Source organism: Psittacula echo (assembly GCF_963264785.1).
Source record: "Psittacula echo genome assembly, chromosome: 3".
Taxonomy (NCBI): Eukaryota; Metazoa; Chordata; class Aves; order Psittaciformes; family Psittacidae; genus Psittacula; species Psittacula echo.
Genome location: NC_137736.1, coordinates 6,239,074 through 6,263,914, shown reverse-complemented (window position 1 = coordinate 6,263,914; position 24,841 = coordinate 6,239,074). Strand labels below are relative to the sequence as shown.

At 40.6% G+C, this 24,841-nt stretch overlaps 1 protein-coding gene across 2 annotated transcripts; it reads right to left on the bottom strand.

The window, feature by feature from the left end:
- Positions 1-2,398: 2,398 nt before the first annotated feature.
- On the bottom strand, positions 2,399-22,878 carry KEL (Kell metallo-endopeptidase (Kell blood group)). 2 transcript variants are annotated; one of them, XM_080613800.1, is made up of 18 exons: positions 22,132-22,878; positions 20,213-20,354; positions 18,567-18,770; positions 17,870-17,994; positions 17,118-17,264; positions 15,877-15,939; positions 14,735-14,923; positions 14,194-14,339; positions 12,791-12,914; positions 12,173-12,283; positions 11,017-11,115; positions 10,332-10,409; positions 9,798-9,901; positions 8,751-8,861; positions 6,436-6,503; positions 6,046-6,203; positions 5,699-5,794; positions 2,399-4,428 (listed from the first exon to the last, which is right to left on the bottom strand). In XM_080613800.1, exons 1-18 carry the CDS (start codon positions 22,147-22,149, stop codon positions 4,252-4,254), a joined length of 2,160 nt encoding a protein of 719 aa, XP_080469926.1. In that variant the 5' UTR covers positions 22,150-22,878; the 3' UTR covers positions 2,399-4,251. The 2 variants fall into 2 exon arrangements, with proteins under 2 accessions (XP_080469926.1, XP_080469927.1); XM_080613801.1 differs by lacking the exons at positions 20,213-20,354; positions 22,132-22,878 and having other exon boundaries at positions 17,870-17,992; positions 18,567-18,655.
- Between the last annotated feature and the right edge of the window lie 1,963 nt (positions 22,879-24,841).

Below are 24,841 nucleotides of genomic sequence, written 5' to 3'. Positions count from 1 at the left end.
AAAAGGAGTGAGGAGCAAAAGTGTCTTGTGCTGGACAGGAGAATTGGATGGCGGGTAAATTAACCCTGACAGTTTTCCTGGGATTTACCATCTATATGATGGGCATATTCCCAGCCACTTACTGTCCAGTCTTCTCTAATGCCTTCATACCACTGAAAAGCAAGACCAGGATTCGTATAGCTGCAAATGAACAGCAAGAGCAAAACAGTCTATCAGCAGGTGAGAGGATTTGTTGATAAGTTGAAGTGAGAGAATGAGAAAGAGGAGGCTTGGACAGCAAAAAAAAGGCAGAAAATGAGATGGGGGGTGGACACAGAAGCTTGGGTTTGCAGGGAAAAAAAAAGAAAAGAGGATTGAGAAGATGTGTGCCAAGGGGCAGTGGGGGTCAAATGGCCTCTAAGGAGCAGGCCAAAGGAGGTGATCCTGCCCCTCTGCTCTGATCTTGTGAGACCTCACTTGCAGCACTGTGTGCACTTCTGGTGTCCTTAACAGAAGGACATGGAGCTGTTGCAGCAAGTCCAGAGGAGGCCACGAGGATGACCAGGGGCTGAAGCACCTCCCATATGGAGACAGGCTGAGAAAGTTGGGGCTGTTCAGCCTGGAGAAGAGAAGGCTGCGTGAAGACCTCAGAGCAGCTTCCAGTATCTGAAGGGGGCCTACAGGGATGCTGGAGAGGAGCTCTTCATTAGGGACTGTAGTGATAGGACAAGGGGTAATGGGTTTACAGTGAAACAGGGGAAGTTCAGGTTAGATATAAGGAAGACGTTCTTTAATGTGAGGGTGGTGAGGCACTGGATATAGACGAAATGCATGAATGAGGGAATAAGGAAAGAGAAAATCAGTGGAAGAAAGATACACTTGTAACAAGAGGGCAGGAAAAGATTGTCTTGAGAAAAGAAAATATCCTGCAAGTGTCAAACCACAGGAAACCAGATTCCAGTCCCCAGCTCTTCCAGTGTCTTGCTTCTTCTATACCTCATTTACCTTTGTGTTGTGGTTTAAACCCAGCCACACAGCTCATTCACTCACTCCCCCTTTTCTTCTCCCCTCTCCAGGAGGGATGGGAAGGAGGATTGAAAGAATGTAACTCCCACGGGTTGAGATAAGAACAGTTTAGTAACTAAGGTATAGCACAAATCACAACTGCTACAACCAATAATAATAATGATAAAGGAAATAACAAGGGAAGAGAATACAACACCTCACGACCTGTCAACCGATACCTTGCCCCCACCCAGCAGTGTTCCAGCACTTACGAGTAACTCTCAGTTATATCCTGGGCATGACGTGCTGTGGTATGGGATACTTCTTTGGCTTGTTTGGGTCAGGTGTCCTGTCTCTGCTTCCTCCCGGCTTCCCCTCCTCCCCGGCAGAGCATGAGGCTCAGGAAGTCCTTGGTCAGAGTAAACATTACTGAGCAGTAACTAAAAAACATCGGTGTTATCAGCGCTGTTCCCAGGCCGAAAGTCAAAAACACAGCGCTGCACCAGCTACTAAGGAGAAGAGTGACTGCTACTGCTGAACCCAGGACACCTTGTAAAATGGCAATGATGGTCTCACTTTCCTGGATGACCATTCACTACCCTGCTGCAGGGTAAAGAGAGAAAAGTTTAGACCAAGTTTGCATGCTCACATCCATACACGTCAAGAAACCACACTTGAGAATTATGAGGATGCTATGGGGACAGTGAGCATAGAATAATATATACTGAATGAGGAAGAACAGAACAAGAAAATGACAAAACAAAGGAGGTTATGAATGAAAAGTTGTTCAGTATGAAGGAGAAAATGGAGTTGAAAATTTAGAAAGCAGGGAGAGAAAACAGGAAGGGAAACAGAGGTGAAAATACCCAAGTATGAAGAAAGAAAACTAGAAGAAAGCTGATGTTGTCCCTAACCTCCCCTAGGTAAAGACTGGGAGAAAATGGAAGAAACATTTGTGGCCTCATCAACAGGGGAAGGAATGGAGGTGATTGACATGGTGCAGCACGAGGATTCAGAGGGACTGAGGAATTCAGCAGTGAAGGATCTGGTGCTGGATCTGGCTCTTGCTCTGAGCACTGGCAGCATTGTGCTCTTTTTTAAATGTGTGACATAAAGCATGAAATGATTGCTATGGTCATTGATGATAACAGTTTGAACATCTACCTGTGTTTTATGATAAGCTATTAGGCAGCATGGCTTCTCTTCACCAATCATATCCCAGGGAACTTGCAGCACTGAAACAAGGGCTGGGATCCTGTATAGTTATTGAGAGCGTTTCCAATAAACAAGAATTAATTCAAATCATCAACTTCAAGGTGACCTTGTCTTTAAAACAAAATATTCATAAATTCATCATACATAGTAAGAACAAGAAAAAATTGCATATTCCAGGGACCTGTCCACGTCATGCACAAGGTAGATACAAGAAAAGTTGAAGACTCCTCAAAATGCAGACTCTCAACAGTTTTTGCTTTTTCTATATATAATACACAAAGAAGCCAAGTAGTCTCAGCATGCTGAAATAACTTCTATATTACACACAAGGTCTGGTACAATGCTAATTGCTATTAATCTAGGAGATAGTGTGGACATATTGCTAGGACAAAATTCATCAAATGAGTGGAGGAAGAGCATACACTGTTTAAAGAGTAAAAATAAGCACAAGCCCAATTTGTTATTTGTTATGATGCAAATGCATAGAATTAATTCTAGGTACTATTATTTATTACTTGTGAGGTTCAGCTATGAACTTCAGTCATGCTGGGAACAGTACAAGTACAGAACAAAGAAACAGGCCTGGTCAGTGCAATCCAAACCACCTTTTTCACTGAAGCAAACACTTTACTGACATTTTAGTTAATTAATGAGAACAAAATCTCTGAAAAGTCTTTTCTTGGAAAATATTTACCTGCATTAGTCAGTACTGGAACAGAAAAACGGAGTAATTAGGATTTTAAGAATTTGTACAATGCTTACATTGAAAAGGGCTATTTTCACTTGCACCTCTTCTACAGACAATCCCGAGGCAGCCAGTATAATAAGTAAAATCAAAATTCTCCCATAATCAAGAACACTTTGAAGAACATGCAAAAGGTAGCCGTGTTTTGTATATTTAACAACTTTGATAAATTCTAGAACATCGATCAATATTTTCTAATTATCAGAACCTGAACTTGCTCTTGAGAATGTGCTATTAAGCGTGTCTCCTGCTACCCTAAAATATATTACTTCTTGCTCTCTTTTCCTTTAAAGTAATTTAATACATAAAACTAAATTTCAAGTAGAAAGTAAAACCTTACAGCAACTCTACTCCTCTGTTTGGATGTTATACATTTGCAAATATAGGGATGAGAGAACCAGGTTCAGGATCCAGAGAAGTTCTTGGAATTCCAATTGTTCAGTCTTCCGAGACTTCTAAAACCCCTTGTGACTGTTCCTCCACCCTCAACCACATCCTCAACTCGAAATATAGACTAAAAAAAAAGAATCTTGTTGGAGAAGAAAGAAAGAGGAAAGTCAAACTCTTCCCAGCTCCCAATCCTACTCTCACTAATGAGGATGCTTTCCTCTTCCCTCTTTTGTCTCTCAGGAGTTTTGCTGATGAAACAGAGAACAGGGAAGGTCTTCAGCAACCTTCATTATTAGGTGACTTATCTTTCAGCCTAGAAGCTAGAGCCTTGAGTCTTTCCTAGTTCCTTTCCCCATTATTGGTAGTAGAAGAGAAGAAGAGGATTCTTCTCTCCCTGGTAACCTACATGTGTTGTTTGCCACACGTGTGTCTGAGTTATCAGCTGGTCTTAAACCATGACACACAGTAACCCATAGGATTTCTCTAACAGCAAATCTTATGTGAACAAGTCTTAGAGCTCCAGCTTATTGCCCTGCCCATTCAACATGACTGTGAGGTTGCACGAATAGGCAGGAAATGCACTGAACAGAGGGACTAATAATGTAACAGTCTTTCTGTTTATAATGACTCAGAAGTTGTTGTCTACTAGGTAGTCATCTTGCTACCTTAGGACTTGCTAAACTCTAGAGATGTCACATCTGGGACAGTGTTGAGAGCAGGAGAAGACCCTCTTCTCTTATGAGCTCAGTTTAATGATTTTGCTACAATCAACTGCTGAGAAAAATAAGAAAAGGTAGGTAGGAGAGGGAATGATAGCACTACATCACCCTTGGGGCCCTGAGAAGACAGTCATACTTTTATAGGTCAGGCCTTCCTCTCCCTATGGTCACACCTCTCTTCCTGTTTTCCCATGCAGATCACCAGATGTGGCATTTCTTGTCTGGGTTCATTGGGGATCCACTGGGACAGTGAAAGTGCTTGGCAAAGTCCTGGCTGTTGCTGACAGGCCCACAGACACGAAGTGGCAGGGGACTGTGTGGATCTGTGTTCAGGGAAGACTGTAATTTCTCAGGATCCTGGTGTCCACACATTGCCTGAAAGGAAGCAAACCAGGGAAGTCAATCTGACTGAAAGTCCTCATATAAACAAGACTTTAGACTCCTCAAGCCCCTGCACATTTGACTGAGGCTGCTGGAGTAAACAAGGAAACACACATGAGTGCCAACTGTGTTCAGGTCTTTCCTTCCACCACCACAATTTCTGACTTCTGTTTCCCTAAGCCTCCCTGTCCCTATTTCCCTATCTGACCAGCTATCTGCTCCTTTTCTATGCTGCATAGTACAGAACACAGGAAATTTAGACCAACTTGGAGTTTAAGCTCATGCAGCCTTGAACTCCATCTAAAATACTGGTGTAGATGTAGTCTCAGTGTCTAGATTTAGATTCTTAAGCAAAAGCAATGACTGTTTATCCTTAGACAACATCCCTTTACTACTTGAAAGACTAGGTGGAAGGTTATGTGACTTTACTGGTGTTAAACTAGCAATCTAAGTCTTTCGTGTTTTCAGTTTTTATTCATTGACAAATGATGCAATAGCTGTCAGACAGCCTCTGAAATGCAAAACTTGCCACCAAGACCCAGTAACCTGTGATTTCAGAACTGCTTTTCTACCCACTGTTCTGACCTAATGTAAATACATGCACAAAACCTTTTCCTTTACACAATTACAGCCACTTATTAGAGTGTGACTTTTCTGAGTAGAGAAATCCAATCATCTATTATGAGGAAATAAACTGCACAATGACAAAGGTACAACTTTGCAGAAATCATTAAGCCAGGTTTCCACAGAAATCTTCAACAATGTGTGCATGTACTTCTAGTTCTTTACATCTAATTAACATTCAAAATCCTTTTTTTCACTCTCAGTTACTCAGAATGATAAGACCTCTAGTTATTCACCATGACGGAGAAGTGGGTGAAGGAAGGCATGGAGAGACATGCACCTTTTCCTGTAAAATTCCACTTTCCATGTTCAAGATTGCTCACAACAGTAAAAAAGTACTTAGAACCTGGCAATGAAGCATGCTTTCACTGACACAACTTGTCTGGTACAACTTAATTTTGATAGATTTCAGAGCTTTGGAAAAGATATAATTGCAGACAGGTCTTTTGTTAGCTTTGAGATCCATAACAGGTTAGGGTTCATATATGTGAATTTTAGTTTTCTTTTCTCTTGGACACATTGGTTATTCTCAGTTCTGGGAGGAGGGGGAAAAAGTGATTGAATATTGAGAAAGACAAACTGTAATAATGTGAAGGACGATAGAGAGTGAGAGACACAGAGGTAGGCTAAAATTCATTACATGAGCAAAACTGAGGTAGAAAAGCTGGTCATGTGAAAGTCCAATATTAGGTAAATCCTTCTCTTCTTTGTGCTTTTTCAGCCAATTCTTATAGGCCTGTAGAGAGAGAAAACTAATAATAATAAATCTCCTTTCAGATAGTAACCTAAACCCATGTCTTCTCTCAATGAAATATATAAATCTAGTATATATTTAATAAATTAGCAAGTTTGCATCTCTCTCTCTTCATTCTGAGAGTCCCTGCTGCTGACCATGGCCTTAATAAAAACAGCATAACAATCTTGTCACACACTGGTTGAGTTGTGTGGTGAGACTGTGAGATTAGAGAGGTAAGTATCCTACAATACCTGGTAAGCAATGGCAAGCCCTCCAGTGTCAGCTGTATTCTCCAACAGTGTAAAAGTACCATTGACCTTAAAGCCATAGCTTTCATACTGTTCAACCAAGCAGTCTATAGAGTTCTGTAGTGCACCCCTGTTGCATGTAGGACAGCCCCCAGGCAGCACTGTGGGAGAAAAAACATCCTAAAAAGTAAAGGTTTTTCTGGCATTCACCTGTATTCTTCACATTAATCATTGAGTCATCTTAGTAGTCAGCATGGCCTGTAGTGGGTTTTTCTTAGCTTCATCTACCTTATAGGTGTACATTCATACAGGGGCCAGGATTTAAGGTCCCCTGAGAGAAAGTACCAGTGGGGACCTAGAAGAATAAACAAAGACACCACAGGATGTACCCACCATAACCATAAAATGTGTGAAGAAGTTCATGTGCCATGAAGACCCCAATGGCTCCGAAGTTCACAGCACTGAAAAAGAAACATGAAAGGAGTGCTTTTGGAAAGAAAAAGGGGGCAGGTGAGCATTCCTTATGGCCATTGAGCACAACTGTGGGCTGCACAGGAGCATTCTACCCTGAGAGCACTCAGAAGCACTTTCTATTTACTGTCTCTCAGCCGTGGTACACTCTGTAAAAATGCAAATACTAGTGTAAATTATTGTCCCAATGCTTAGATTTTTACTATGGGCTTGTATTAAAGTATTTATAGCTAATAAGTCATCATAATAATGAAGAATCTATGAATGAGATTCTGCCTTTATGAATTCTAATGACATCTACTGTTACTGAGTTATGTCCTATTTACCACTACTGGCTGAACTGCTGCACAAACAGTAATGACAATGGTAATAATACAAAAGAAGGATGGATGGAGAAACAATCTTGCAACAGTTCTCTAGTGAAAAATGATACATACAACTGGCAAGACAAATTAAAATCATGAAGATTTGACTACAGTTTCTCTTGTCTAGCATTTTGTGATCTTGCTACCAGCAAGAGATTGTAATCATAGAATCATGGAATAGTTAGGGTTGGAAAGGACCTTAAGATCATCCAGTTCCAACCCTCTGTCATTGGGAGGGACGCCTCACGATAGACCATGACACCCAAGACTTCGTCCAACCTGGCCTTGAACACTGCCAGGAATGGAGCATTCATAACTTCCTTGGGCAACCCATTCCAGCACCTCACCACCCTCATAGCAAACAACTTCTTCCTTATATCCAACCTGAACTTCCCCTGTTTCAGTTTGAACCCATCACCCCTTGTCCTATCACTATAATCCCTGATGAAAATAGAGTTCTGTAATAGAGATCTCCAGCAGTTCATTCCAATCTGAATTTCTAAGATTCTATGAATGAATTTAAAATAGTCACACAAGAAAGAGTATCCTCAAAATGTATTTCCATAATATGAAATGATGGGCTCATTCTTTCTTTGCATGCACTGATTAATGCTGTTGAAGCATGAAATGTTTGTAGTAGATCATTATTACATCGCTTGGAACTCAGTAGGAAGTGAAAAGAACAGAACAACTCATCTTCTCTTAGAACTGGTCTTTCAGAAGCTCTGTAGCTGACAACTTCCTATTCTTGCCCAAAAAATGTTGTGGATGTCTCACCATTAGAACTGACCAAGGTCATATTGGATGGGGCTTTGAGCAACATAATCTAGCAAAATATGTCCCTACCTATGGCAGGATAGTTGGACCAGATTTCTTTAAAAGTCCCTTCCAACACAAACCATTCTATGATTCTATAACAATTGTATTGCTTTGCTGACTTCTTATTTTAAAAACTATCCTCACAGTCATTTCAATTGGCTTTTGTCAGTAAGGTTTAAACTTTTGGAGCATCATCTGAGATAAAAGCTATTGTGCCAACTTACCAAAAGCTGATCGGGTTTGACTTATCAATCTACTCAACTGAAATGACAGTGAGTATTTTACTAACATGGAATACAAAAGGAATCAGAAGCTATGGACACTTTTTCAGACAGGAAGAATATTGTAAGTGACAGCCTACCCTACTTAACTTTCAGTACAATGGGATTAGGAAATCTATCTATCCATTAACATGCAAAAAAAGGACATCAAAAAATATTTTTACTGTCAACTGTTTTAAATGCTTTTACTATCAAAAAATGCTTAACAGATCTGCTCCATATGATGAAAGAACCCAACTATAAGAATCTGGTCTACAGAATTGTCATTGTGGAAGGGGAAGACTTGGAATTAAGAATGTATTTGCTTATTAGAAAAGGTTTACCTAAAAAAAATAAGAAAAGGAACTGTGTTTGGCCATTTGAAGACTTCAGACAAGAAGCTGCTCTGCGAGGCTTAAATTTTCTCTGGATTAGATTTGCATGGGTCAGAGTTTTGGAATTCTTGGAATTGAGAAAATGAGAGGCAAAGGTGAAATGTCTTCTTTGCAGTTAACCTACATGAGATCTCTGCCCCTTTGTTCTGGAGTAATATACTTGGCTCAGCTTAGTTTTACCTAGATTCTGATTTTGCTCCAATGGTATCAATGATCACACTCTCAGAATTCACAAGGCAGTATCCATCTGGCTTTAGAAAAAGCTATTCCCCCCCGCCCTTTGTTTCTTGGATGCAGTAAGAAAAAGTGGTTAAAGACAGACCCATTAAAATTCTTCCTGGAAACATCGCAAAGCCAAGGGACTACATTCAGCTTCCACCTCTGCAGCCCCTTCATACCTGGGAAACTTTGTGTGGAAAAAAGGGCTGCGGAACATTCCAGCAGGAAAGACCACCATGTGTTGCCTTATTGAGTAATATGAACGCACAGTCCAGGGGGACACATGCCAGCTAGAAGCAGAAAAAGAGAAATAAGAGAACATATTAACTCTTCTCATCACTCGCTCTTTTCCTCCATTGGTCTTGCAGAAATGATCTGCTTAGTACAGCTGTTCATACCGCAGCACCAAATGATGAAATTCACATTTTCTACAGTTAAAGGTGTTTGAAATAAACCCTTACTTGCTTACTGATGGTCAGAACAAGTAGTAGCTTAGCTTTCATACACATTAAGGGATTCACCCTCACAACTTCCCTGCCAAGTAAGTCAGGATTCATAACCTCCTGTGAAGTCCTGCACAGAAACTCTTCAGGTAGTGTGAGGTCCTAAACATGCCTGTGAACACTGCCTGCCTTATGAAGCACCACATGTCATGCCTTTGAGATGATCCTGCCAGCATTGGCATCACCACAGTGCTTTGCTGTTTGCTTCGCTGCTAAGTCCAGGACAGCTGTCCAGCTCCCTTAATCAACAGTTTATTGACAAAGAATGTTCTTTTTAGTTCAGGGGTATGGGGCTCCCTCCACAACAGTGGGGTTTTTTGGTAGCATGAGCTCAGGCTGAATGCAAGACAAGCTGCCATACTCAAGGGGGTTTTAAGCAGGATGCAGCAATTCAGTCTTGCATCAAAGAAGGACAACAGCATCTTGTCTTGCATTAGGAGAAGTGTCGCTGGCAGCTCCTCTATTCAGGACTGGTGAAACCACATCTGGAAGTACTCTGTCCAGTTTCACACAGACACACACACTCTCCTCATCTTCACTACTCTTCCTTCTGCAGTAAGAGATATAGGCATACAACTGGACACAATCCTGAGTGACCTACTCTAGCTGATCCTGCTTTGAGCAGGACAATTGTACTAGGTGGTCTCCACAGGTCCCTTCCTAACCTCAGTTCACAAGTGTGTGATTCTGTTGTATTTTTTCAGGTCACTATCTGGCACTTACTTATTCTGTGAAGGATGCTGAAGGAGTTTCAAGTAGGAATTTTCCCTCTGTACTTTCAAGCAAGCCACCACATTGAGGAAAAAAGTGTCTTCATTTATTACCAGCTGAGGGAAGAGATGGGTAATGTGAATGTTATAAGGCATGAGCAAGGAACTAATTGGACAGTATGAGAAAAAGGCCCATGGGTCAAAAAAGGGTTCATCAAAAGACAAACCAATGGAATACTTGTCTTTTTTTCTTTCTCAGTTCTAAAGACTTTAATTTAAGACATGACAGGAATGTTATATGCAGGCCAAACAGAACATACATGCAGATCACAACCAATCTCTATTAGGCCACCCACACTCTAAATATAGGCAACAGTATAGAAGAAATACATAAAGGTTCTCTGGGCCCATATGTTCTCAGAGAACGCAGAGTAGAAAATGTGCATTGGTACAGAGGTCATAGCCTCTTTTAGGAGCAGACAAGAGAGCAGTTGGTACAGGCAAACTGCCAATAATGAGGCAGGCATGTTTACATTATATAGCTCACATTCTGGTATTCCATGTTCACTTTGTCGATCTGGAGTATGTGAGCTGGATAGCCAATCTCCACTTGTAGTTTGGAAACCTAATAACAACAACAACAACAACAACAACAAACATGAGCAATACAAGGTTTTACATTTTAGCAGCAGTTTTAAAACTCTATTTCTAAACAACCTAAGTATGATCTGTAATTCAACCCTTCAAAATGACAGCTACTCTGTTTCAACAAGACATCTTCTCTTGCTACTTTGCTTTCTTAATTAAATGACCTGAGGCCTAGTGGAGTTCTCATCTTCTTTTTCTTTATAACAGTATTTTCTGGCATACACCTCTCTGGGTGTATGGAACTGAATATCTCAATACAATTAATTCATAATAAAATTAATATTGAACTGCTATCTCGATACAATTAATTCAGAGTATCCAATGGACAAACAAACACTGCGCCTCTCTATGCCTACGCATCAGTGCCTGATCACATGTGCACGATGGCACTCATAGAACCACTTAAAATTCTCAGTGATTATTCTACCAATGACAGCAATATCTGGTTCTGACATCCTTCATTCCCCAAACAGTGTATAAGACTGTGTGCCTGTAGAAGCAGGTTGGAATGTGTGAACAGGGAATATGTCTGCAAAGGTTTCAGGAAAAGGAAGGTCTCAGTAACTTTTGCCTTCTGCACGCACCAAGACTTTAGCCTTTTGGCGAGTCTGTTCATCCATCCACTTCAACTGATCCAGTTGGTCATAGAGGGCATCTTGGATCTCGGAGAACATCTGCTCAGCCTGCCATGAAGAAAAGAAGGCATGGCCAGAACTGCAGAAAAACATTTTTCAGGTTTAGCTACCATCTTCCTATGTTCCAGTAATTCAACCACAGAATAATTGAGGGAAAATTCCTCTTCTTGTGGTGAAAGAGGAGATTTCAGTTTCTACAATGATTGAGGCTTAAGTTATTCAGCATCCAGTGGTTCTTCATGGGGCTTATCATTCTCTTGCGCATACCTTTTCAACTTGCTTCTCATGGAAACTAAGAATGAAACATAATTCTTTTTCATTCAATCCCTTATGGGATAGGAATGGACTGATTGCCCCACTTCTTGAGTAAAATTAGAATTCAGTATCCATAAGGATTTCATGCTAGTGTCTCCCTTTCCAAATTTATGGCAATCTGAGAGTCTCCTTCACAGAATTATGTTTTGTTCATTCAGCTTTGTGCTTCACTACACATAGTCTTAGTTTTCCATTAACTTTTGCTGCAGTTATTTACTCTTGTCAGTTTATACACTGCAAGCTCTTTATAAGACCTAGTGCCTGCACTAACTTCCCCCAAATTAAAAGGGACTCTGGTTATCAAAGGAAAAAGAAAAATCCCACACTGCAGGCAGGTGCTCCTTTTACTGTGGACCCACTCAGAATGTTTTGGCATGGATTTGTTTCTGTACAAATGGCCATACAATGCATTAATGGTTTGGGAATTTAAAGTCTTATTTAAATATGTCAGATTGGTGATGAATGCTGTTAGTACTGTCATTCCAGGAAGCTCACTGACATTGCATGCATTTGTACGGCTGTCATAAGCATTGGTGCTGCACATATGACTTTGCTAGCAGTTGATATAAAGATAATAACTGGCATTTAGCAATGATTATTCTACCAATGACAGCAAAATCTGGTTCTGACATCTTCCATTCCCCAAAAAGGAGGGGAAGTGCATAAGTACAGGAATATGTAAAAAAGCATAAAAACCTACACATGATTTTGCTGCCTTGATGTGGTCTTAAGCTGGCATGTCAAAAAAAGACAGATGAAGCTGATTGGGATTAATAGGATGAATACCTACAAGTGTCTTTGTCTGCTGAGGGAAAATTTCTTGCACAATCATCTGCCCTAGAACTGGCTCAAAGAAAGAGCTGGTATCAGTCAAGCACTTCCTCCAGCGCTCAGCTGGGATCTGTAAGAACAAAGAAAGAAATAGGGACACATGAGAGTGAGGACAGAGAGATAGGAATACTGTAAAAAGATACATAGATGTACATACTTGCTGCTATCTAAAAAATGACAGCAGTGAATGATAACAAATGTAGCTCCATTTAAGGTGTCTCAGAAGAGTTTAATCAAGTAAAACGTTGATTTCCTTATGATTTACTCCACTTATTTTCATGCAAGACGAAGATTCATATGCTAGCTGAGACAAATACATAGAAGAAAGGTGACCATCTACATATTGTTCTCTATCCCATGACGCAGTGCATTTAGCTCTCTAAAGTTTTTTGTGTCTTGTCGACTCCCACATTTCTTTGAGAAAAAGGAAGCACTTAATGGCTTAGTGAGAGTAGCTTTCCTCCCCAAATCTAAGAAGCACCCATCCAGACAAGGCACTGAGAGAACATCCACAAGGCATGTCATAGGGTGTTCAGCTTCTTGGAGGCTGAATGAAGATGGTTAAAGGCTAACTCACCATTCTAGATCCCATTTTTCCATAAAGAATCTTAGATAGTTCCAGGCGTGCATCTTGGAATCGACTGTCAAGGGCTGGGGAGAGATTCCCAACCAGACAAACAATCATATAAATGTGAAGGACCCTGTAGGAAAATAGCATTTAAAAGGACTGAAGATTGAAGGCTGGTCACTATAAGCACAGAAGTATGGCAAGTGTGTGAGAGAAATAATTTGTGGCAGAGGAACCCTAATAACCTGAATAATGACAACAAAGTACTCTGAATGGGCTACACCTTTGTCTGTCAGAGGAGGATGACTTGACATGAGTCAACCAGAGAAACTCTCCCAGAACACCACGAAGACTCAAGGGTAATTGCCTGCTGTGGCATAGTATTCTTTATGGGAAGCAGGAGAGAGACTGTTTTTAGGACTGGGTAAAACTTATTATAGAATATTTTGAGGGGCCTGTGGGATTCTGTGAGACTTACTATGGGATGTTTGTGGGAAGGGCCAAAGGCGGGGAAATGGAAGGATCATGGTGGACTGGGGGGAACACACATGGGAAAAGGGAGAAGAGGTAAGAGGGAATGTCTGAGCGAAAACTTGTGGCTTGCCATGACATCTGTCTGACTGAGCCCTGCACATGGTCACCAGAATCTGTCCTATCATATTAAATGCTATGCTTAAATAACATCCTACTCTCTGTGTTGGGATGGGATACTGGAGAAACAAGGAGTCTGAAAATTTACTGGAGGGACTTTGGTTCAAGCTAGATGCTAGAAAGTGCAGGGGTCTGAAAGTTGCCTAGTGATTTGGACCAGCTACTGGAGAGATCTGCACATATATATGTGTGTTTCTAACAGGAAGAGACCAGAGCATCAGCAACCAAAGTAGGGCTGCAAGACTCAGGGGCTTATAAATCCAGGTGCCAGCAGCTGTGGACACCAGCGGATCTGGGGCTAGCTTCTGGACATATAGCTGGCCTGAATATCTAAGACCAGCTATTGGAATGATCCACATTGTGTGCATGTGTATACATATATTTCACTAGTATAGACCAATCCTGATCAGCTGGAGAGGAGAAGTAGGATCAGGCTGTCTGAGCTATTCATATTTGTATGAGTGCTGGCGGTGGGGAGGGGAGGGAAAAGGGTATGCCAGTAAAGGCACTGTGTTTCATCTCTGTTTATCTGTGTGACACACATATATATATATGTGTATACATATGTATTGCTTGCATGTGCAAGTCTATTGAGAATATATTCTAAGCCTTGGTACTGGCTAAACCTGTGGATACAAAGCCACAGCAGCCTTGCAATTCTTCAGCTACTGTGCTCAGCAGACTGTAACACAGAACTCTTTAATTTATGGCTAATATTTCTTGAAGCATGGACAACTACAACCATAGAGATTGACTCCTACCTTTCCTTGCGCCATTGTTCGATAAGCTGTGACATGCCTCTTATGTAATCCATGTCATGCACTGCAACTGGCTGAGACAGGTTCATCTGCATAGGATGGAAGACAGCCTGGAGACATGACAACCAGTCTATAGCTGGTGCCTTTTCCTAGAAGTAAAAAAAAGCTTACATGCTGAACTATGAATCTAAATTGAATGACAAGAAATAACAGAGAAACTGGTGCAGTCTTTTTAATACTCTTAAGAGATACTTTCAATAAGTCAAACTGGTTTTATGATGTATTGATTACAATAGAAAAGGAGAATTGCCTTTTTTATTATTGAATTAGGACCAGGGAAGAGAGAGAGTTGTGTGCCTGAAAAATCCAACTACTGTCAATAAAAGACTGCAAGTCAATAGGTTATTTAAAGCTCAATAGTCTCCAAGTGTAAGTTGCAAGGGAATGGCATCTAAGCAGAGTGTCTCCTATCTCTTTTGATCTGGATCTTCAGAAGGTGTATGTCATGTGTTATTGTGTTGCTGAAGTTCTAAGGCATAGATACCTGTAGCTCCCTAATGGTAGTGTGAAAGAACAGCATCCCCCTCTGCTGTCTTTCCTGCAGTGGGGTGACAAACTTCTGGAGGTTAGAGATGAAGGACAAGGTAAGGGAAAAAGAATCCGGGGGACCATCCTGTTGCCCTCCAAGTAGGCCCCCCACTTTCTTCAAATATGAGAGGTACACACGGAGAACCTGCAATACAGAGCGTATGACCAGTGGGAGAAACATGTCTGAAAATCAATCAACCTATTCATTCATCCTTTTAACCATCCACCTTAACCATGTAAGTTTCAATCTTACAAAACCACTGCAGTCCCAGCCCTAAAACTCTCTTCTCCACCATCTTCAGATGGAAGAGTTTGCCAAGCAGAGCTCCTCTCCCAGTGAAGAACACTGAATTCCCAAAAGGCTATTTTTGTCCCAGTTTTAAGTAACATTAAGTATCAGAATCATTTTAGAGATGTAGACCTGCCATCTCTGGAGTCAAGGGAGAGAGATGTAGTGCTATGACGAGCCAGTAATTTGATGGAGAGAAAATGCCAGCTTCTTGCTTCTATGCTCATGAGGTATTAAAGGAATGGTTGTGATGGGTAGACAGGCTGATTTTTTCTGAGGACTCTTCTGGAAAAGTCAGACTGAGAAACTGAAATCACCTTAGTTTTTCTTATAAAGTTCATTCAAATGACAGAGCTGTGATGAAATTCACTTTGCTGCAACAACTCTCAGTGGCCAAGAGCTTGTTTCTGCAGCTTAGATTAGAACGTTTTAAAATAGCTTTTAAAATGTTAGCTATCCCTCCACCAATACACAGATTTGAAGTTATAAAACCTTACTTTGGATGAGAACATTCAAGGGGAAACCTAGAGGGAAGCCCAGGTTCATATTTCTTAGCAAATAGAAATAAAAGTGATACTATTCTGTTTCTACACTAGAAGTTTTAAACCCTACGTCTAGAAATGGGTTACATTTCACAAACTGTCCTTTTTGAAAAGTAGAAAGTTTTGTGAATAATTCCTTCTGGAGACGTTTTCCGAGGCCACTGACCGTAACCCATGGGAACAGACCACTCTGACCCAGGAGGCAATTCAAGGGGATCCCTACACCAAATAGCTATTTTTACCTTTCTTCAGCCTCTGATATGTTACCTCAAGATAATTTTTCTCTTTGAATTTACTCTCAGGTGGCATCTCAAACTCAGGATGGTCAATCTGCAAAAAGAAGTACACACATCTCACTATTATTATTATTATTACTATTGATTATTAGTACAATACATCTCACTCTTCCCAGAAACACTGGGAACGCGAGCATGTGCTCAACAGGCTTTGTTTCGTGTCACAAAACCTGAAACCTTAATAAATTGTTTTCACTTCTGGAAAATATTTGCTATGCAATTTTTTGGATCTATCATATTCTGCAGCTCATTTACAAAGCTGCGGTGACTGAGAGTCACCTGTAAACCAGATTTTTAAATATCTCTACGTGGGGCACTGATTTTGGCTGGGATAGAGTTAAATTTCTTCACAGGAGCTTGTATGAGGCTGTGTTTTGGATTTGTGATTAAAGCACTTAGTGTTGATAATAAGGGGATGTTTTCATTATTGCTGAGCAGTGCTTACACAGCATCAAAGCCTTTTCTGCTCCTCATACCGCTCTGCCAGTCAATAGGCTGGGGGTCCCAGAAGCTGGAAGAGGACACAGCTGTGACAGCTGAACCCAGCAGAGCAAAGGTATATTCCATACCATATGATGTCCTGTTTAACAATAAAAATGGGGGTGAAGGAGGTTGGCCAGGGTTGGCAGTGAGCAATATTTTTAAATCACTTCTTTTCTTTTCTTTTCTCTTTTCTTTTTCCTTTTCCTTTTCCTTTTCCTTTCCTTTTCCTTTTCTCTTTTCTTTCTTTTTCCTTTCCTTTTTCCTTTTTTTTAATTATTAAAATGTCTTTTCATCGACCCATGAGTTTTCACATTTCTACTCTTCTGATTTTTCCCCCAGCCCACTGAGTGGGGGAGTGAATAAGCAGCTGTGTGGTGCTTAGCTGCCTACCACATTTAAATCACAACAGTGAACTGCAAAATTCATAACACACTATGCACTTATTGTCCATTATTGTACTAGTCATATCACAAACATAACACAATGAAGTACATTCTATACTGTCACGCAAAAGAGATGAGAGAAAGTAAACAATTTCTTCTTCCTCATCTGCTCCTTTTCCAGAAATAAGTGCTTTTTATGTAATAAAATCAAGCAGCTTACTGAAAGTCAGGAAAACTTTTTCAGAGAGCACAGGCTTGACTTCAGCGAGGCTGGGCCTCATGGGCTGTGTAATTGACTCCATATTCCCAGTGCTTCTGGATAATTCCCTTTCTTTAGTCCACTTACCTGAATAATATTGGTCTTGAGGTCAAAAGGACTAGGTCCCACAAGGACTCTGAAAAAGGGAAAGGTGCTGTATCTGCCCATGAGAGTCTGAAGAGTTTCATTAAAATCTTTTGCTTTCCCCACACCTGTGATGTTCCATCCACCAATCTAGAGAGGGAGGGAGAGAGCAAGACAGCAGGTGGGAAAAACACTTGCTTGATCTATATTTACTAAATCTTTCTTTTCACTCCTATGAGCTCAGTCATGATGACAGCTGAGAGACAGCAAAGCAGAGAGCAACAGGGGAAACTCATGAAGAGTTCTACATACCCTGTTGTCTTTAAGGTGACCTGTCACTTTCACTTAAGCAAAGCAACAAGCTTCAAAATGACACAGGGAAAAGGAATGGTAACTATCAACACAACAATGTGTACAGGAAAAAAGCAGGAGAAGGAGAGAGGAAAGAGGATCCTGTTGAAACTGAGCTTCTCAGATTAGAAGTGATCCCTCTCTACAGTCTTGGTTGTTGTACAGTCCTAAAGTGATATATAAGAACATGAGGAAAAATTCAGGTATTTGATGTTAGAAAATCAGATCTTGAAACAGTATTTAAATCTAGAAGGTTTGAAGTTCTGCTGTGAACCATGAGCTTATTTCAGAGACAGGTGCTAGCAAAATTCCATCATGTAGGACCATATGACACTAACATCACACTTTCCTTTCCCCTGCAGAGATTATCTTGTGGAGGGAAAAGAAAAAGCATAAACACTCACCTCATTTAGGAGGTCCTTCAATGGCTGAGTTCCTTGGGATTCTATCCTTTGGGTATCCATGCAGGACTGATAGAACTGGATTGCTTTCTCCTTAGCTGAGCCTCTTATCCCAAACTGTGGGCTCTCTTAGAGGAAAAAAATATAATCAAAACCTACAAAAGTGGTTAAAAATTGTTGGGGCAGTATTAGAGCAGAGAAAGGTTGTAAGAAAATGCTACACTGCACTTTGATTCAGAACAATATAGTAGATACATCCGTACTTCCCACAGTCACTCAAAGCAAGTGCCATGACTTCTCCTGAAGCCAACCATGTGAGTTTCTTTGTGTGGAAACAGGAGCACAACAGGAAGGTGATGTCTCTGGGCTTCAGTCCCACAGGGAGTCAGGACATATAACCAGAGCGCACATTCAGACAAGCACAGCAACAAAGGTCTACTTTTGCAAGTCAACACGAAAACAGTTTGGGTTGCCATCAGAATTTCACAGTGTGACTTTCGTCTGTTACACTTGGCAAGTGGAACTAAAATGCAGCTATTGTAGTATGACATGCTTAAGAATAAATCTGTACCTGTAATGATGGAAGAATGAAAAGACTGGATTCAGACCCTGTTAGGAATTATTGTGCTCTCAATTACTGGTCTTGTCAGCTCTGACTGAGGAAAATGCTGAAGGTAACACACCACTCATCTGTCCCTACCTAAAAGTCTTTTCAGGATCAACTGGTTTTCTTCCATCAACACATCAAATACATTTAGTGATTCTTCTGTGGCTCTGCTTGAATGTTCGCCTTCCCAGCTGCCACAAGCATATTTGTAGAAATCCTCACAGGGGTCCACACTGTCATTCCTAGAATTCAGGATCCTGGCCAACAGTGTAAGACCCAGCTCGACATCACAGGATCCTGGGCAGGAAGCAAACAGGAGAGAACTAAACAGTAACAATGGAGAGTGAGAACAGCTCCAAACAACAACAAAAATGAGTTATCTGTGGGACATTTCCACCTGGAGATTTCTGTTTGGTACAAACTCCTTTGCATGCAGAGTGTCAAATTCCTTGTAAGTTTTTGCTGACTGTGGAACAAAGCGTGTTCTGTCTTTCACTTCACAAGAAGATTGCATTTACACTTTGTAAGTAAGTTTATTAAAGTTAAGGACAGGCAATCAGCTCAGAGGTAGTGTCCTCTCTTTCATACTATCTAGGCAGTCACAGGCTGGATTATTCTGCCTTCTCAGTGTATTTTCTCTGAATCAGCCAAATTTGGCCAACTGATAAATTAGAAGCAACTGTAAGTGTGAACACATGAAGCAGAAGAAGGGCATAGCACCAAGGAAGTAAGGAGGTAAATTGAAAACATGGAGGGAGATGTTCAAGCATGGGAAATACTTCTCAGCAATGACACTTGTTAGAACAGAACAAAGACTTTCTAGTACATCTTGCTTTGATCTAAAACTCCCTTTATCTAAACAGCTGCAAATCACTGGGTAGGTGTTCTCATTTGGTTCAGTATTTTGTATCAATATCAGATCAGATCAATTATTTACTGAAATAAGCCACTTGTAAATCAAAGTAAGACTTTCCATACTACGGGTTCAACAGTTGACATGGGAAGAGGTAGGCAGAGTGGAAACAGACAAAATCTAAACTGAAAGTTTTTCTTGGTCTCTGTAGTGAATGGTCTCCAATGCAGCGGTCGAAGAAAAATGCTAGGTGAAGAGTCAATACTGTTTATTTTGGAGCAGGGGATGTCTGTATCCACCAATATGAATGCACGTTCAGTACTGAGCATTCTAAACGCATAAACATTTACAAAGACCATTTTGTAGAGAGCTGTTTAATGAATTTGAAAGACAAATTAATATTTCTGGTCCATGCTTACAGCTCCCTTCCTTAGCAAAAGACCATCACTTTTCTTTCTAGACTACAACTGTACTGGGCTCTGCTAGAAAACTAGGACCAGACTTAAGGTCTGGTCAGAGATGGAAAACTGGAGGAGGAACTCCAAATCTCAGATTCAGACCAGTTTCCCAGAGGTGGCTATGACAGAGCATGACGTGATGATGTGATGCAAGACAATGCAATGATGCTCTCTCCCAAAACTGGGCCCATGCATGTTAGATGGCAGGCAGAGGAGGAGGACAGGTGTGGCCTGTCCCGTATGGCCCAAGGGAGAGGAAGAACAGCGTTATCTTTTTTACAACCAGTGTTATGATACTTTGAGAATCTGAAAATCTGATTCTCAACACAGATGCTGAGCCTAATACCCAATGAAGGCAGGCAGGAGAGAAAGAGGTCTTACAGTTGGGGTGGGTGATGAAGCAGGGGGAAGGATATCCTGTATTATACCTTGACCACAAGTCATCACGATGTAGGTGATAAGCATTGTAAAGCCAAGGAGTGTACTGAGAAGAAGTGCACACAGAAGTAAGCATTTTCTCTGAAAGCATCGTTCTTTCTTTGCACCCGTTCTCAGCTCCTGGTCGTGGGTCTGAAGAGACAAAAAGAAGACAAACAGAAAAAAATTAAGAAAGAAAAATTCATATTAAAGTTATCACTGGTCATATACTCCATCTGCCACCTAGCCTATTAGAAAATAACTCACAGGACTAGTGCCAGATTACCAGCAGTCATCCAAGTCATCTAGGTGACTATTCCCTGAGGAACTTTCTCACCTCCTTTATTTCCTTGTCATTTCTAGCTAAAGCTGTTGCACAGTGTTATGAGTGTTATGCATCAGAAAGGCAGCTTGCCAGCCGTCCCTCCATACCTCCTTTTGGTCTATGGAATCACCTTGTATATACCTCCTGAAGATATCAAAGCCTTTTTGAGCCCATAAAGCTGATAACAGGATGGCTAGGACTGGTGGTTCCTTATTCTATTGCAATCTGGCGCAATTACAGTGTGCTCATTTCAAATGCCACAGCTAAACTGCATTTGTCACCACACACAGTATCTATCTTCTTTAACACAAAAACAGAAAACACAGATCTTTACAAAAATTACAAGAAAAAATGAAGCAAAATCAGACAAGAATTAAGTACCTCAGAGCATTTAATAAATATGCCTGCTGTTAATCATCTTGCTTAATATACTATATACAATTCCTGTATCAAAACTGTAACAGAAAACACAGAAAGAAGTAGGAAAACAGACTCCATTTTATAGCTTTCAAACATACATTTTATTCAGTCATTAACAGAAGCCTCTCAAAAGCATATGGCAGCAGACTTGACTCAGGGAAACTGCTAACAAAGGTTAAATGCCTAACTGCTTTTCTCCTTTAAAATCCTATTCTCTTGACTTCTTTAGGCAGGATATAAAGTAAATAAATGGAGAGCAAGTACATACAAGTGAATCTTGTTATTAAAAGGTGCTAATAGAGAACATGATCATACTGGCAAAGTACAGCATAGGAAATGTAAAGGAGGAAATTCCAAATTCCTTTTATATGCCCCTGTAGGTAAAACACTTTAGCTTTTACTCCTCAAGTAGAGAATAAGTGTCACGACCTATCAGTATGGCAGGGAAATGAGCAAAAGAAAATTAGTTTGGCTGAAATAGAAGAATACTTATTCGTCAATGTGCAAGCTCTCATCTCTCACCCTTTAGGAGACAGCGAATGAGCTACACTCACAATGTAAAAGTTACACACAATACTTTTACTTATTTCTGTTGTCCTTGAATGTTTTGTACCTTTAAGCAACCCCGAGGAAGCAATTCAGTTCAGTGCAATTTGTCTGTAAATATGCAATTAACACTTTACTAGTTATTTATATAAAACATCAAAGCAGGAAAAGGAAACCATACTGCATGGTGACCAATTAGGCTTACCATGCCATTCTCACATTCAGAAAATTATGCCATGTCTACCCACAGCTATTTGTGGGGGGGGGGAAATTGCATGTTTCTGTGTCAGTAATTTCTTAAGTCATTTGTTGAAAGATGAAAATTATTATTATTATTGTTGTTGTTGATGATGATGTTGTCGTTACTTATTGGTTAGTGCTTCAGACATATCTGAATACAGCCTCAGGATGGCCATTTGGATGACTAACAGGAAGGGCAAAACACTCCTAAATCCTCCCATCCTATTTCACATCATGAATCCTGAAACTGGGACAAGCCCGTTCTGGATCCAACCTGTCAAAAACTCAACTGCTCTGGCTCCCACAGGCAATAAGCAGTGTAGCTGTGACAGCAGAAGAGGAAGAGAGGGGTGCAATGAAGGTACCTCAGCAGACTACAAGACAGACCCATTTCCTTACCTCTGGAATAGTCCTCATCCTTGTCACAGAGCAGGTTTTGCTTCCGTGGTTACCACAGTTGTCAACTCTGTTTACTTGTTTACTATCAGTCTTCTGTGCCAAGACACACTAGGAAGGTCAGAGACAATCTTTTCTTCCCAGCTTGGCTGATTGCTGTGGGGAGGAGAAAAGAGGAAAAGCCTTGAGAAAAACGCCCTTAAAGAAAATGTGAGGGAGGGAAAGGGATACATTTCTTCAACTCTCCACCCACCTTCTCTTCTTAATACCTCTATTTCTCAATGAACTGTATTTTTTTTTTTTTGTTCCCTTTTGCCTCTCCCAGAGTTTTTCTGTCTCTTGGAGCTGCACTGAAATCTTTTTGAACAGAAGTATGTGATTCTCTATCTCCCCCAGCCTCAACTATTTGCTGCTTCTTTACTCGGCAACTGCCTTACCATCCTGCCCACCCAAGAAGCCTGTTTTGGGCTGATATTCTTACTGCTAGTAGCCTGTTTCAACCTGCTGCTCTGGGGCCTGGAGGCCTCTGCCTATTGCAAGATAGTGTGGGTTATGAATCCAAGTGCTCCTCCTCAGGCAAAATAAGGCCAATATGCTGACTTTCTTTTTGCTTTCACTCATCTGCATCTAAAGTCCATTCAAACGGTGAACACATGTGCACTTCTGATTTGTTTTCTTTTGCATTAAGCAGCATAAAAGAAATAATCCATTACTGATTCTATTTACAGTTGTTTGTAGAGATGCATACTGGAAAGATTTGGGAAAGAAGTTTCTCTGCTTTGAAGACTGGGAACCAGGATCACTTCCCTGAGGCATTAAAACTGAATAGTGACCAGTGGGAGCTGAGACCTTCTCAAGTGCAGTCGGGAGCTGAAAGAGATCACAGAAACATAGAATGGTTTGCTTTGGAAGGGATCTTAAAGCTCATACAGTTCCAACCCCTTGCCATTGGGGGGGATACTTTCCACTAGACCAGGTTTCTCCAAGCCGTGTCCAGCCTGGCCTTGAACACTGCCAGGGATGGAACAGCCACAGCTTCTCTGGGCACCCTGTGCCAGTGCCTCAGCACCCTCACAGTATTGGTGTCAGCTTCCAAAATGACTGAAACAAGCAGAATACAGGGACAGAACTGTTTACCTCCCAACCTTGCTAGTCTATCAGAGGAATACGATGCCTTGGTTCACTAGTCTGAATATAGTTACATATCTGTTTAGTTGTTCAGAGCTTCCCAAATTTTTGCTCTCTCCTAAAGTCCAGAACTTCTCACCTTCATCAGACTTTTTTTCCTATTCCTGTAATGACTGCATAATTTCTTCACACCTTGATTATGCTGTGACAACAGACTTCTTGAATAGCTGAAACAACTTACACCCAGTTCTTTCTACTTCTCAGGTCACTAGTAGCTATATATTTCTACCTTTATCAAGCAGCACTGAGTGTTGTAAAAAAAGTCCTTGCATACTGAAAAGGAGATCCTTGCTTTCCTTGCAACACATCACTTCCCTTCAGCTTAACATCAGAATCCAATTTGCAGATACTTCTTGCATAAATGGTTCAGATTCCACTTAGTGGAAGTAACAAGACACTGCTGGTAGTCGCAACTCTCACATCACTGGGAGGAGCATTACTGTGATCCATAATGTCTAACAGGTCATTGTGGCCTAAAATCATTTACAGCTAGCCAACTCTCAAATCTTTGTGCAAAATGCAAGATGGGAATATGTAGCAAAATCCATCCCTTATAATCCTTTGTTTTAACATAGCTTTAAGTCTTCCATGTGTTTCTGCCACATTTACCTTTGAACCTTTTCCACTCTTCCCTGCTTTAGATCTTTTCTCACAGTAGCTACAGTTCTAATACTCTTTCACAAATGCTTTTCAGTAATTGCCCTGGTAATGTAGACAACAAAATGGTATGAAAATGTGTGTAGCGACCTGATGAAGTTTAACTATGAGCAATCTTACAGTGAAGATAGTGACTAGACATATTTGTTCATGACAATATTCACTTTACTTATCTGTCTTATCAGACTCTTCCATCTTTGTAATTATAGCATCCTACAGCTCCCAAGCTTAAAGTAATGAAGCTAGATTAATTTTTGGTTTTCTAATGAGTACCATGTAGGCTTTAAAATTTCTCTGGCTAAGGAATTCATTGCCTTTTTGTTTATAAAATAGCTATAATCATTTTGAATACAATGCAATTTAAATTAAAGTAAGTAATAAAACATTGGCTGAGGTGTTCAGTTTTAAAGTTAAACTTGAGAAGACCAAAAAAGCCTTTAGGTCAATATGACGATGGGATATGATTGGAGTCAACATGGTTTCCTGAGCCAGTATATTTTAAGCAAGTCTGCTACCTCGTCTGAATTGAAAGTAATTTTGCCACATAATTTGGCACTCCATATGGATTGTCACACACACTATCTAAAGTTACTGTGAATTTGTATATATGGACTATTTGGTCAAGACCTTGTAAGCTAATCAGGGCATATCCTGAAACGTAGTTGGATCACATCCTCATTATAAGCATGATAGCATGTTTCAAGAAATTAAACATACATCGCATTCTGAGTGAAAAGCATGGGTCTTTGAATTAGTATATATTTCAGTGGTGTTGTGATACTGAGAAGGCTTTCTGGAAAGATCTGTCATAGATGTGATATTACCTCTCCTAAGATATCACAGACCATACTGACATTATATACTGGAT